Source organism: Bidens hawaiensis, unplaced genomic scaffold (assembly GCF_021521415.1).
Source record: "Bidens hawaiensis isolate Kalapana, Puna unplaced genomic scaffold, B.hawaiensis_p1.1 tig00027761_1, whole genome shotgun sequence".
Lineage (NCBI taxonomy): Eukaryota > Viridiplantae > Streptophyta > Magnoliopsida > Asterales > Asteraceae > Bidens > Bidens hawaiensis.
This window is the reverse complement of record NW_027505105.1, coordinates 193178-207614: the sequence shown is the minus strand read 5'-3', so window position 1 is coordinate 207614 and position 14437 is coordinate 193178. Positions and strand designations below refer to the sequence as shown.

Below are 14437 nucleotides of genomic sequence, written 5' to 3'. Positions count from 1 at the left end.
GATGGATACCAAACGTTTGCTAATTTTTTGAATGACCTTATTTTTTGGTGCAAGCATAATTCGTTCACTAAATAAATCTATATTTTTGAAATCTTTAATAATAGAATGATATACAAAGTCAATTTATCATTTGATTAACATTGTGTTAATATCTAGCATTTGTATTCCCAATGTAAGAAGTTGTCTCGTCCACCTGAAAAACCAAAACATGTGATCTAGTGTTTATATTTTTGTGGATTTTAAAGTCAATTAAAAAAAGAAGTTGTAATGTCTATTTTTTTTAAACCAGCATGTGGACCAAAACTAATTCTAATCATTAACTAGTTTGGACCTAACCCATGTTTGATACTTTAACCGAGTAAAGAAACCCGCTCGTTTAAATTAACATAAACATTAAGAATACATCAATGGCGAATTTGTATTTTAAGGGTTAGAAAGAAAAAAAAAACTTATAATTTAGTAAATATCATATATATTTAATAAGTTAAAATTTATTGAAATTTTAGTTGTAAATTATTCTTGCATATTCATCAAATAATATCATTTCTTATAAAACCTCAATATTAATTAATTAATATAATATATTTAAAACCTTAATTTTTGAAATCATTATTCAAAATGAACGTGAAAATTGGTTACGTATAAAAACCTAATATTAATAATTAATACAATATATTTATATAAAATAAAATAATATATATATATTTATGCTGGTATTAAATTGTTTAAATCATGATAGAATTATTAAAAAGAGAAAATGAAAGAGTAAAAAGAAAAAAAGTTAAATATAAAATTATTAATAAGAAAGAGAAATATATTTAATATGAGAGAGGGGAGAGAAATTTTTGTAAAAATCATTATGGTGATTACATGTGTCACTTAAAAGGCTTTGTTGTGTTTATTTTTGTAACTGATTGTGTCCTTTTTTTCTTGACGTTGTGTTATATTATTCAACATTGTGCCATATTTTGTTTGCCATTGTGTTATATTTTGCGATCTAGTGTGTCTTTTTTAGTTTATCATTGTGTTGTTTGTTCATTTTCGGATTGTGTCTTTTCGTCGTTTCTTTTTGAAACGAGAATGACGGGAGAAACATTTTAATTTTATAACCTTTTTCGTTTTTTATTTATATATTAAGTTACGATTCTTTTATTACTTTTTTTGAGTGGTTTTTGTATCGTCACAAATCATTCTCATACTTCTCGTTGTTGTCTGTTTTGTTAATTTTAACAACCGAGGTGAGTTTATTAATTTCATGCACATTCTTTCTGGGTTTAAGAGAGTTTATTATACACACACACTCTTGACACGCAACGAAACCCCAATTCTCCAAACAAAAATTAACTCCAAATTTATCATCAAAATTCATAATTCAGACTCCAAGATTTTGAAATGGTTGACAAGAAATCATCATCATCATCCACAATAATCAGAGACAGAGATCGAGAGTTACTTCTTCCAATTACTAATCCCATCAACGATGACAATCAGTCATCTCCAAAACCCTCATCTTCTTTTGCCCATCACCCAGGCCGTGAGGTGTTCAATTCTTCACAAATTTTGTAACTTTATGTTGGTTTGATAAATTTTGGGTTGATTTTGTAAATGGGTTTTGGCTATTTGGTATAAAGATTGAATCTTGATTTGGGGTTTTGTTTATTTAGTATAAAGATTCAATCTTGATTAGGGGTTTATAAAAATTGAATCTTGATTAGGGGTTTTGTTTGGTTAAGTAAATGAACGAACACGAACAGAGGCCATGTTCGTTTAATTGTGTTCGTGAACATTCATTAATGTTTGTTTGTTTGTTTATTATTATTATTTTTTTTTTGTAATTTTTAATGATTTTTTTCATCACCCCGGCCATGAGGTTATTAATTCTTTATAATTTTGTAACTTTATGTTGATTTGATCGAAATTGGGTTGATTTTGTAAATGGGTGCTGATTATTTGGTATAAAGTTGAATCTTGATTAGGGGTTTTGATTGAGGGTTTATAAATGTTGAATCTTGATTAGGGGGTTTGCTCGGTTAAGTAAATGAACGATCACGAACAGCGGCCATGCTCGTTCAATTGTGTTCCTTAACAAATGACGCAGCTTGTTGCCTCCTTGCCTTTGTTTCGATGTAATTACTACTTTTCAGATTAAAGGTTTTTAATACTTTTTTAATGACTTTTTTAACCTTATCATATAGATATAAGCAAAATTGGTAACTATATTTTATGTTGATTTGATCGAAATTAGGTTGATTCTGTAAATGGGAGTTGATTATTTGGTATAAAAATTGAATCTTGATTAGGGGTTTTGATTGAGGGTTTGTAAAGATTGAATCTTGATTAGGGGTTTTGCTTGGCTAACTAAATGAACGAACGAACACGAACAATAGCCATAAAAGCGTGTATGGGTATTATGCGATTAATTTATGTGTAAATTAAGATATGAATATGAATGTTAAAAAAAAAAGCAACAACATAAGGTTGGTAGCCGGACCGAACCGTTGACACTGATCGTTCTTGGTTACCCAAATCAAATAAAACATTATGTTCATTTGTGTTTGTTCATTCGTGTTCATGAACTGTTCACGAACGAGTTCATTTCCTTAATGAACAAACATGAACAAGCAATTTGGTTCGGTTAGGCGTTTGTGAACCATTTGCTTGTCCGATAAAAGCTTACGAACGAACATGAACAACGCCGTGTTCGATTCGTTTACTATGAGTGCACAATCTAGGGGTGTTTGGCATTGATTCTGGAAACTGATTATTTGATCATTACCTTTGGTGTTTGAATACAAGGATACTGATTCAATTATTATTATATGTTAAGCAAAGTGTTTTATAACAACATCATTGTGTTCATGTAGACTTTCTCAAAGGTCCTTAGGAGTTGGGCTTCTAAAAAGTTCATGACTGGATGGTATGCAAAGTTTTCCTTCATTATATTATTATTAATAATTTCTTTTAACATTCTTGAAACTTAAAACATAATCTTGTATTGTAACTAATTTTTTTTTTTCATATTTTGCAGTGTCATCCTGTTACCATTAGCTATTACTTTCTATGTAACGTGGTGGTTTATACATTTCGTGGACGGGTTTTTCTCTCCTATTTACGAGCAACTTGGCATTAATATATTCGGTAAGCATACACGGTTATCATCTTTTTGATTTTTTGGGTTTATATGTTTTGACTTTATAATTTAATGCTTTATATAATCTTGTTTCTAACTGACATATAGTCAATAAATCTAGAGTAAGCTAAAATTACCATTTTACCCTTTATAGGTCTCGGGTTTGTAACTTCCGTGTCATTCATATTTGTGGTGGGAATCTTCATGTCATCATGGTTGGGTGCATCGGTTTTAAGCCTTGGAGAATGGTTCATCAAGCGAATGCCATTCGTTCGACATATTTATGATGCCTCAAAACAGATCAGCACCGCCATATCGCCAGGTTGGCGGCAATTGTTATTATTCTTTCGTACTACTTAACGGGCCCCACAAATCATTAAACTTTCTACAATGCAGATCAAAACTCTAGAGCCTTCAAGGAAGTTGTAATAATTAAGCATCCACGTGCGGGTGAATTTGCGTTTGGATTCATTACGTCATCCTTCGTTCTCCAGGTGCCTTTTTTAATATGCGTGCGTGATTAAGATTGCTTATTAACATGTTCATATAATCAAACTTGTTTTAAACTTTTAACAGAGTTATACAGGAGAGGAAAAGCTGTATTCGGTGTATGTCCCGACAAACCATCTTTACATTGGTGATATATTCTTGGTGAATTCAAAAGACGTCGTGAGACCGAATTTATCAGTTCGCGAAGGAATAGGCGAGTTATCATCTTTTTTATATTAAAAGTGGCTCGGTTTTGGGCTAAAATCGAAAAGTCGGTTCTTTAGTTCTTGAAATCCTTTCGGTTCTGGTTTCTGAGTTTTGAAAACCGTTGAGTTTCGGTTTTTGGTGTGGGTTCGTTTTTTTCAATTTTACCATTTAGGCTCGAAATTATTAGGATGAAATAATCTGTCCCAAAATAATGAATATGGGCCTAAATTTCTTTTGTTAATAGTAATTAATTTTTTTATTATACATTTGGGCTAAAATATATGGATTACAGCATTACACTATTTCTTTAAATTTCATAAATTATTGAACATTCAAAAATAGAAATAAAAATCGATACATGTGGTTTGGTTCAGTTTTATCGTTTTTTATTGCACATAAAACCGACACCGAACCGAAAACTCGGTTTTTACGAAAACGTTAAACCAAATCGTTGATTTTAGTTGAGGTTCGATTCTACATAAATATTAAACAAATTTTGACCTTTTTTCACTTACGCATTGATTATCTCGGGCTGCGTTTTATTCTAACCGGGTCAATTAGGTCAAATCTTAAAAATCGGCTAAGGGTCGAACGAGTGAAACATGTGGTAGTCGCAAAAGTTTATTTTTAATACACACAACCTCCTAAGTTATTAAGGAGTAATGATATTATTTTTGTGTGTAATCATAACAAAAACGCTTATTATTTATAAACAAAGGTTTAAATGAGTGATGTTTTGTTTTTTGTTGGTGCAGAAATTGTTGTATCGGGAGGGATGTCGATGCCACAAATTCTAACAACGTTCGATTCGGGCATCAATCAGTATGGACCTAGAAATAACCCAAGCTGAGAGTTAGGCGGCAACCGGTATGGACCTAGAAATAGCCCAAGTTGAGAGTTTATGTAAAAATATTAGAGTGGTTTTTAACTTATTTGTTCTTGCACTGCTTGATAACAAAATTTTACAGAAACAGTTAAAAGTAGTGTTTTTTGGTTATAAGTTTCAGGCTCATAGTTGCTTTTAAATGAAAACCGATGAAAGTAAACATGTCAAACGGATTGGCAGGTTGTGTATGAGTTGTAATGTGTTAAACGAGTCATAAATGGTGCAAGTTCGTTGTATGATGTCATGTGGTCCGTATAAGAGTGCGGATTTGTCAGTTAAAAACATCATATAGGTCGTATGATTTGGCCCTTATACAACTTGTATGACCTTTTTCGTCCCATTATATGACGTGCATGACTTTCATGGCCTGTTTAGCTTATCGCCCTATCATATGACCTGTATGACTATCCAGGCTATGTGACATGTCAGTGATGTTTGGATAATATGTCAATGGTGCGTGCATAGTGAGTATCTTGTACCAAAACAAACATCAAGACTGTAGAAATAACCACTATTATGCAATGTTCAAGACCGACCGATGCGACGAAAATACAAGAAAACCATGACTGTTGAACCCAAATCTGACCCGACTCAACCGATTAGGCGATTACAACTTTAACGTCTACCCAATAAACGTTTTCGTGCAATCAAACGTCTAGAATTCAAAGCACTCGGCTTTTCTTCTTCACTATCCAATACAATCACACCTTCAGGATCACATAATCCCTCTTGTTCCAAACTTTCTTCATCATTTTTAGTAACATTTGTATTTGTAACTTTAGCATTCTCTTCTAGTACTTGGAGCAGTTTTCGTGAAAGTTTTGGAACAGGCGACGAAACTGCATCTTTTTCCCTTGCTTTGACTTTGTTATCAGTGTTTCTGTTAAGGGGTTTGCCTAGAAATGATAAAGACGGTTTCTTTCCAGTCAAACCTAGTTTCTTGCGTTTCGGGTTAGTGATGCAATTTCCATCAACGGGTTTCTTTGGAACCGTTAACAAGTTCTCCTTTTGCGCATCAAGATTTTGAAGAATCGTTGAATCCAATACTTCATGTTGTAGATTCTTTGAGCTAACTGTTGGTGATTTGTTATATCGATCATGATTAGAGTTGACCACGGTCGAAACATGATCTTCTTGTTTTGGTTCTTGAATCAGTGACAGCTTCTTGCGTTGCGGATTAGTGAAGCAATTTCCATCATTTGGTTTCTTTTGAACCTTTAACGAGTTCTCCTTTTCCGCATCGAGAATGGTTAAATCCGGTATCTCATGTTGTGGATTCTTGCTAGAAAGACATAGTTTCTTTGAGCTAATTGCTGGTGGCTTGTTATATTGATCACATTCAGAGTTGACCACGGTCAAAACATGATCTTTACCGGACTCAAACAACGTATCTTTTGAATCTTGTTTTGGTTCTTGAATCAGTGACTTACATATTGTGTTTGATCCTGAACACGAAGCATCCAACGAGAGCTTCTTACGTTTCGGGTTAGTGAAGCAATTTCCGTCATTTGGTTTCTTTTGAACCTTTAACAAGTTTGCCTTTAGTGCATCAAGATCATTAACAATTGTTGAATCCATTATTTCATGTTGTGGATTCTTGCTGCTAATTGCTGGTGGCTTGTTATATTGATCACATTCAGAGTTGACCGCGGTCAAAACATGATCTTTCCCGGACTCCAATGACATGTCTTTTGAATTTTGTTTTGGTTCTTGACTCTGTGACTGACATAATGTGTTTGCAGTGATGTCATTATTCATGTTCGTATCACTTTCCCTCGTGTTTGATCCTGAACATGAATCCAATGACAGCTTTTTGCTTATCCCTGAAAGCTTTTTAAAACTTGTAGCAAACTCCTGCAGATCAGTTTTCACCGGTTCGGGTGGCTTATCTTCTCTCTACAAACAACAAAATTTACAAAACCAACACAATTATGTGCATTTACATGAGAGAAAATCGCCAAAATAGACACTGACTTTTAGCCAAAATAAAAAATAATCATAAACCACAAATAAGCTTTTCATATTTGGCTTATAAGTTAATGTCTATTTTGGCTTTAAAGGTGGTCAACGTGCCTATTCTGGTGATTTTCCCTTTATATAAGCATCGGTTCATTATCTGTTTTTCAAGAAACACATGCATACCATGATCAAATCCGAGACAGATTGATTACCACCATGATTTGGACTTGCACCAGGTCTGGCGAATTTTTCGGTCATAGATCTTGCTTTCTGGTCAAACACTTGTTTGTTGTATTTATACTCCTTACTCTACACATTGCAAACACACAAACACACACATATTTATTGATCAGTACTTTGTAGTTTAGTTTATACGGCATATATCTATCATTGACAAAATAATATCTATCATTCACTCACAGCTTCGCACATTAGTCCATCATCAGGGTTGGGTTCACTTAGTAACAATCCAATGCTTGTAAGAACAGTCGAGATGTTTATGGACGGCTGCCATGCACCCTGATTCAGACAATCATTTTAAGGTTAAATAATCGTAATAAAACCAGATCCAATTAGCCGCTTTCTTGAAGAATTTGACCAAAGAACTCACCTTTGGAGGGAGGTTAAGAATATCAAGACAGATTCGCCCTCCTGTATCGATATTTGGGTGGTATATAGGAGTCCCAAATGTTACAATTGGAGGCTGAAACGGATACCTGCAAATTCACACACAACGCATACACATAATACACACAGACAAAACAGTTGGTTTGCATAAGATAAAAGCCTAATGCTACTAGCGGTGCCAACAAGCCAAACTGATCGCGAGCTACTTTAGCTCAAATAGATAAAAAGCTCGAAACGAGTCGACCATTTTCGAATTCTAGCCGAGATCAAGCCATAAATAAAGCTCGTTTAATTATTGAGCATGAACTCGAGCCTTGTGTATTTTTTTTAAGTTTTACCTCTTTTGGACTTCTAATTATCTATGCAGTTAATGCGAAAAAATATCGGATATCGATCAAGGACCGATATTTGAGATATTGGTTATCACGGTGAGATATCGGTGTTAATCGGTAATTTTAATATCATGCAGAATTTATATATATAGCAATTTAACACTAACAATTAATTTTAATTTCGAGCTCCCCTACCATTAACAAATTAACCTTTTGCAACTTACAAAACACTAAGAATTGTAGTAACTGATTAAAACTTAAAATACTAACATTAAACACTAAAAATTGACTGACTTAAAAAACTGACACCGGGAAAATCGGTGATATATCGGTCAATATCGCGAATAATATCGGGGCCGATATTACGACTGATATTTTACCAAGGGACCGATAACCGATATATCAGTGAATAACAGTGATATCAGCAACATCGTCTGCATAGGTAATTATTAATTTCACACTACACGGGCAGCGAAGCTTTGGCTTGTTTAAGATACTACACAAGCTTGAGTCAAGCTTAGGCTCGTTTAAGGTTTTTCTCAAAATATATTAACTTAAATAAAACTTTATTTAAATTAATTAACAAATGATAAACAAGCCAAGCCTGAACTTGAAAAAACAACTCACAAGCCAAGCCCAAGCTTTAGAAAATAACTCAAAACAAGCCGCGCTCGGGCATTCGCAAGTCAAAATGAGCCACGCTCAGATCATTTACACCACCCCTAAATGTTACAATAGGGGGCTGAAACGAACGCACACCTATAAATATACACACAATCCATACACATAACGAGCCGCGCTCGAGCCCAGTCAAGCTCGGGCTCGAGCCATTTACACCCCTAAATGCTACAATTGGGGACTAAAACGAATACCAACAAATTCCCACACAAATCCATACACATAACTCACTCAGACAAAACATCAAACATTTGGTGTGCACCTTTCGGGTATCCGAATCTTGATCTTAAAAACCCCCCTTTCATAAACAGTACCTTCCGGTCCTTCAATCTCTGCCACACCCACAAACCAAATCACAAATCACAACCTTCCAACACACAAATAATCGTTTGATCGCTTCTATTAACTTACCGGCATCAATTTCGGTTAATGTGAACGAAGAAAGATCGGAATTAGAAGAAAGGCGAGGGAACGAAGCACCCGGCGGCGGGTCGGTGACAAGAAGCCTCAGTTCCTTTTGCATCCGGAGATTGAGTCTTGCGGCTTGTGCCATTACCGGTTATTGATGACGTCACTGGTTTCCGGTGAGTGTGTTTTTCAGTTTTGTGGGTTAAAAGTTTGATTTTGAAAATTTGGGAGTTTGAAATTAAAGTTTTTGGAGGTAAAGTTATTAGCGCGGGATAATATTTTTTTAAAAAATGTTAAAGAATAGCAAAACATTTTTTTTTTTAATTTTTTGATGTTTTGTATTAAATGTAACATGTATTACATATGCAAAAAAAAAAACGATGTTACATAGGGTTTTTACGAGTTTTCACAACTCAAAAAGGTTTTCATCCTATACTTCTCATATATAAAACATAATATATATTATTTTGTTATTTTCTCATAATATTATATAGATTAATTAATAGTTATTAAATATATATTATAAAAAGTATATTACTGGCAGGCTCGCGAGCCGGCTTGAGCTCGGGCTCGTTTATTAAATGAGCTTAGTTTTAGGCTCGAGCTCGGTCTTAAGCTCGTCTTGATCGGCCTTTTTAATGAGCCGATCTCATGTAACCCGTGAGCAGTTCGACTCGTTCGCTCCCTTGTTCAAGCTCAAGTGTTTGTTGACTTAAACATCACATCTTAATGGTTTCATTTGCCTCTTATTTAGTCAGATTTTACTTGAAGCTAAATGAGAAAAGAGGACCAAAATAGCCCGGACCTGATACAATGTTCCTTTTTTCATCTACTTCCCAATCTTCAACCTAATAATGGCCCGTTCCTTCTCCTTCTTCTCTTATGGCGACCCAAGCACAACACCGCCATCCTCGCTCGATTTCGGCCCGATTCTAAGCACAAACAACCCCTTATTCATGGTTGTTCAAAATTTTGATATTCAGATGTTTTAATGCCTCAATTTATACTTTACGGTATGGGTTGTAAAGGCAGAAGGAAAATTTACATGCTAATTTGTATGGAAAGACGAAAAAAATAGTTATTTTGAATGATAGTTCTTTTTCCTAATTATCTCTTGTTTTTATGCCACGAAGTAAATAATATAAAGTATGTAAGTATATACACACTCGCTCCTCACTCACCACCTCCAAGTTAGTCTGCCTGACGTTTGTCCCACAGATGGCCCCATTCACTCTCGGACTACAATCCTTTCTCTCTCATAAAATCGACATTATTCTTTCATGAACACCAAAAAACTCTCTCCTCACCACGTCTACAACACTTCTCGCCACATACTCGTCTCTCTTCCACCTAGGCGTTCGTCGAGGTTCACATATGTCGAATCCAAATGGTATAAACAAATTATAACTAATCTTCTAGTATTATAATTAATGTATCATACATATTACATAAATGTGTACTTGTGTTTGTTGCAAGTTTAAATATGTTAGATTGTTACTATTAATGGCCCTTTAAAAATTAAAACCACCAACTCTAATTATTTTGTATCCGGTGGTGGAGAAGGTGAACGAAGTTGCTGCTGCTGATGATGGGCTAGCTATCCTTAAAGCTTTCCTTGAACCGCCACGCTCTACCGATGGTGCTGGTCCAAGTGGAAGTGGCCCTGAAGCTTGATCCTGAAGATCCCTTCCCACTGTTATGATAGGTTTAGCTTGTATAGATTTATATTTTTGTAGGCAGGTAGTTACCCGGCCAATCTTGTAATGAATATTATGAAATATAAATCTTTGTGCGGGTAAGACCGCTACTTTCACTGGATTACTTGCTTTATAAACGTTATATGACTTGCTCATGCATACTTTAGTTTAAATTAGCAATTTTCCAAGTGTTTAGAATAAGTTAACATTTGAACGTGGTAGATAATAGGTTGAAGTTTTGCTTCCTCCTTCGTGATTGTGCGGGTAGGACCGTCACTTGCACTTAGTAGGATGGCTAAACTTTACCTATATCTGACCTGCGTAGAGGTTTTCCTCACCTTTTTAGAAATTTTCTAAAGTATTTTGAATAAGTTAACCGTTCGACGCGCGGTTGTCAATAGGTTCGGTTTCCTCTCATGATTTGTGCGGTTAGGACCGGCACTTTCATTTAGTTGGACGACCAAAGTTTACCTATGACTGACCTGCGTGAAGGTTTGCCGTTTTTTGGGTTTATGCGGGTTTTGCCGCCTTCCCCACGCAACGACTTTCCACGTAATTATGCGGTGAAAACCGGCATATTCGTGTTGAATAAATTAACCGTTCGACGCGCGGTTGTTAATAGGTTAGTGTTCATTTCCTCTATCATGATTCGTGCGGATAGACCGGCACTTTCATTTAGTGGGATGACTGAACTTTACCTTTAACTGACCTGCGTGAAGGTTTGCCGTTTTTTGGGTTTATGCGGGTTTTGCCGCCTTCCCCACGCAACGACTTTTCACGTAATTATGCGGTGAAAACCGGCATATCCGTGTGGAAAGTTCATAAGTATAAATGTAAAATCATCAGCGTCGATGTTCTAAGGAGAATCATTTCCATTAGAAGTGGCTCTGGGCCTTTTCTTTACAAATTTGGAATTGATCTACATGCAAACTGTGTAATTGAGCTCCCTTCCATGTTGTTGGGATGGGAGTGCCATCGAGCCGATATGCACCTGGTTCGGGATCTCGTTGTTTACGCAGTATGTAGTCTCCAACATTGAAGCTGCAACTTTATTCGTGTTTTCCCCAACTGAGGTTCTACACGCATCAGCCTGCTCAGCGTTCATTTCGCCACGAGGTGCGCGAGCGTCCCATCTCTGACAAATGCTTCGACCATGTCCTTTACGTCTGTGCATTCTTCAGTGTTGTGGCCTTTTGTCATGTGAAAGTCACAGTACTTGCTCCAATTAGCATTGTGACGATGTCGGATTATTGGAGCCTTTGGCCATGGGAGCTCCTCAGTGGCGAATATCTCGGTGACGCTTTTGGTGAGTGGCGTCCATCTGGAGTTCTGGTTCGACTGTACGTTATCCCTTCCGCCTAACCGATGTTGCAAGCCGGATGAGGTGTCAAAGTTTACCCTTGACTGTCAAATGCCTAGCTTCCGCTTTTTGTTTAGTCGGGCGGTAAGGACGTTGTCTTCTCTTGTTTTCTGGGTGTAGAGGTTTGTGCTCTGGGGGAGATCTCTACCCAGTTGCTTCTCCGTTTCCGCAAAGCGTTTTGCTGCTGTCATGATGGCATCCCATGTGGATGGCATGCCATCTTTACCCGTTAAGGTGCGGATGAGCTCTGGGTCGTTCGCGCCTTGGATGAAAGCAGCGCGAACAAGATCTTCGCTGATATTACCCAGACTTAGCTTCTTTGAGTTGAAGCGAGTGATGAAGTTTGGCAAAGATTCATCTTCCTCTCGAATGCATTTGAGGATTGTCCATTGCTCTTCGGTATACTTTCTTTGTTGGCTGAAGTGTTGGCTAAACTTCTGTTGGAAGTCTGCCCAGTCGTAGATGTGGTTGACCGGTAGACGATCGAACCACGATCTAGCTGGCCCAACAAGCGTCATTTGGAACATGTAACACCACGTAGGTTCCGTCCAATTACTGACGGTTGCCCCCGCTATGAATCTGTTTAAATGATCGTCTGGATCAGATATACCATCGTAAGTGCCGATGTTGGACATCTGTTTGGCACTTTTCGGGGCGATTGCTTCCGCAATGTCCCTTGCAAATTTGGACGTTCCGGCATTTGCCACAGTTGGTCTGAATGTTTTGGAGAAGTCACGTGGGTTTCCACCCGCGTTTTTTGGTTTGAAGGTTTCTCCAAAATGCCTTTTCGGTTGGGAGTCCGTTTCCTTACGCTTCCCTTTCGCCCTATGACGAGGGTTTGCGTCACTATCGGATTCCTCCGAATCATCGTCAAAGTATACAAATTCATCAGCATGTTGGAGTAAACGTAAGCATTCATCCAACTCAGCTTGGAATTATTTTTGACGTGCTTCCGCCCACGCTTTAATTTCATCGAGTGTTTGGCGGGGGAGCCTCGTTCGTTCTCTCTCTAACCGGGTATCGGTGAATCCCAGTGAGCGATTATTTACTGCACTTGCCCTAGCTTGGGTAACTGGGGTAGTGTTCGTAAAATTTACTGCACTTGCCCCGGCTTGGGTAACCGGGGTAGTGTTCGTAAAAACTGTGTAGTCGCCGGTATTCCCCCCAGTAGCTGGGGTTGTGGTTACCGGAGTTTCTTTAACCATATTTCCAGAAGTTTGAAAAAACTGAAAATAAATGAAGTTCTAGCTTTTATGCACGGATGGCGCCAATGAAGAAACACTAATGGACCCCGGGCAGATTACGGATAATCTGGGGGTTAGATAGATGTTTCCCACGAATGGTTAGACCCGACAAAGATGGTTCTTCTGATAACCTGCAAAACAGACACCGTGAGCTCGTCACTGAGAATGGGGGGTTCCTCCTTGTGACCACCCTCCGGCGTGAGAATCAGACTAGATTGCTCTTGAATATAAATGTATATTAAGAGATTGTTAGAGCAGATATCATGTATAATATGTAAGATACAAGATAGTATATGATAAGATGAGATGATCATACCATTTGGGGTATTTATAGCCGAAGGTAGGTTTCCAAGAAGGTGTAGCCGGCTGAATAGTATTCCTGTTCTACCAACTGTGGCCTACGCACGTGCCATGCTGGTAGTTGGTGGGTAGGCAGCGGCTGACAGTGACCAGGCCTGCTGTGTACTATTCCTTTTCCACCAACTGCCGGCTATGCACGTGGTATGACAGGAGTTGGTGAGTAGGCAGCGGCTAATAGTGACATACAGTACAAGAGCATGCTGCTCGCCATACTGTTGTCAATGAGCTGTCGTATCTTTGGTCAGATCTTTTGCCCATACCTCGTCAGGTACAGTACAAAAGATCTTCCCGTATCGTACGGACTGGCTTATTTGGGCGGGAGTATTCCCCCTCCCGCCTTTGTGCGGGATTGTTCACGGCTTTGCTCATTCCTTCAGGTGACAACTGAATTATTGAGAGCTAAGTGCCTTGTGCGTGTAGCCTTGCTGCGCGGGTGGCCTTCCCTGATGGCTTGTATCCGCAGCTGCGGGAACAGGCGGAGTACTTCACCATTGGGAGGCATTTCCTGCGGGAACAGCTTGCGTACTGCGCGTAAGGACGTCACGTCTCTGAGCATGGTGGGTCCTGCGGATCCAGTTGGTTTCTGCGCAGACGTCTCTCTTCAAGGTGAGTCCTGCGGGTCCAACTGGGCTCTGCTGGGACCTACCTCTTCAGTATGGTATATATATCAAGATAACCAATATATTCTTTTCTTAAAAGTTGTAAGGAGGACAAAATGTGTTATCAAAGCTCTTGTTATTCTGGTGTGGAGAATATTATGAAAACAAGGTTGTTCATTTCCCAACCACCACGAACCGTGGTGGTGGAACATGCTCGCGAAACCCAAGGGACAATGAGGCGATGTGTGTGCTCTCCAACAAACCATCCAGGCTTGTTCCGATGCATAAATCATCGCAAAGAGTATGTTTGGGGCGGCCGTGCTATTCGAGCTACCATCACAAAGTAATATTGTAACATATTTAGTTTCTTTAGTTCTGGTATGCAATTTGATTTCTATGTATTGTGAATCAAATGGTATGTGAACCTATGCTTTAGGTTGAAGTATGTTATTCCCATGTTG

General features: G+C 37.7%; 2 protein-coding genes across 2 annotated transcripts; one reads left to right on the top strand and one right to left on the bottom strand.

The window, feature by feature from the left end:
* Nucleotides 1-1389: 1389 nt before the first annotated feature.
* Nucleotides 1390-4676, top strand: LOC143610754 (protein LIKE COV 1-like). Its single transcript, XM_077085148.1, has 7 exons — nucleotides 1390-1539; nucleotides 2865-2917; nucleotides 3029-3138; nucleotides 3285-3452; nucleotides 3527-3624; nucleotides 3707-3833; nucleotides 4582-4676. Exons 1-7 carry the CDS (start codon nucleotides 1393-1395, stop codon nucleotides 4674-4676), a joined length of 798 nt encoding a protein of 265 aa, XP_076941263.1. The 5' UTR covers nucleotides 1390-1392.
* A 651-nt stretch (nucleotides 4677-5327) lies between these two features.
* Nucleotides 5328-8906, bottom strand: LOC143610764 (uncharacterized). Its single transcript, XM_077085154.1, has 8 exons — nucleotides 8720-8906; nucleotides 8571-8640; nucleotides 7282-7387; nucleotides 7092-7190; nucleotides 6855-6980; nucleotides 6326-6608; nucleotides 5975-6067; nucleotides 5328-5767 (listed from the first exon to the last, which is right to left on the bottom strand). The coding sequence occupies exons 1-8, from the start codon at nucleotides 8859-8861 to the stop codon at nucleotides 5328-5330; spliced, it is 1359 nt and encodes a 452-aa protein (XP_076941269.1). The 5' UTR covers nucleotides 8862-8906.
* Between the last annotated feature and the right edge of the window lie 5531 nt (nucleotides 8907-14437).

Excerpts from the sequence above, each read along its gene's own strand:
- LOC143610754 (XM_077085148.1), top strand. The coding sequence starts at position 1,393 with ATGGTTGACAAGAAATCATCATCATCATCCACAATAATCAGAGACAGA. Across the intron at positions 3,139-3,284 it reads ACTTGGCATTAATATATTCG|GTCTCGGGTTTGTAACTTCC; the intron begins GTAAGCATACAC and ends TACCCTTTATAG. Across the intron at positions 3,625-3,706 it reads CGTCATCCTTCGTTCTCCAG|AGTTATACAGGAGAGGAAAA; the intron begins GTGCCTTTTTTA and ends AACTTTTAACAG.
- LOC143610764 (XM_077085154.1), bottom strand. The coding sequence starts at position 8,861 with ATGGCACAAGCCGCAAGACTCAATCTCCGGATGCAAAAGGAACTGAGG. Across the intron at positions 7,388-8,570 it reads AAGATTCGGATACCCGAAAG|GTATCCGTTTCAGCCTCCAA; the intron begins GTGCACACCAAA and ends GTGAATTTGCAG. Across the intron at positions 6,068-6,325 it reads TGATCAATATAACAAGCCAC|CCGTGGTCAACTCTGAATGT; the intron begins CAGCAATTAGCA and ends ATCATGTTTTGA.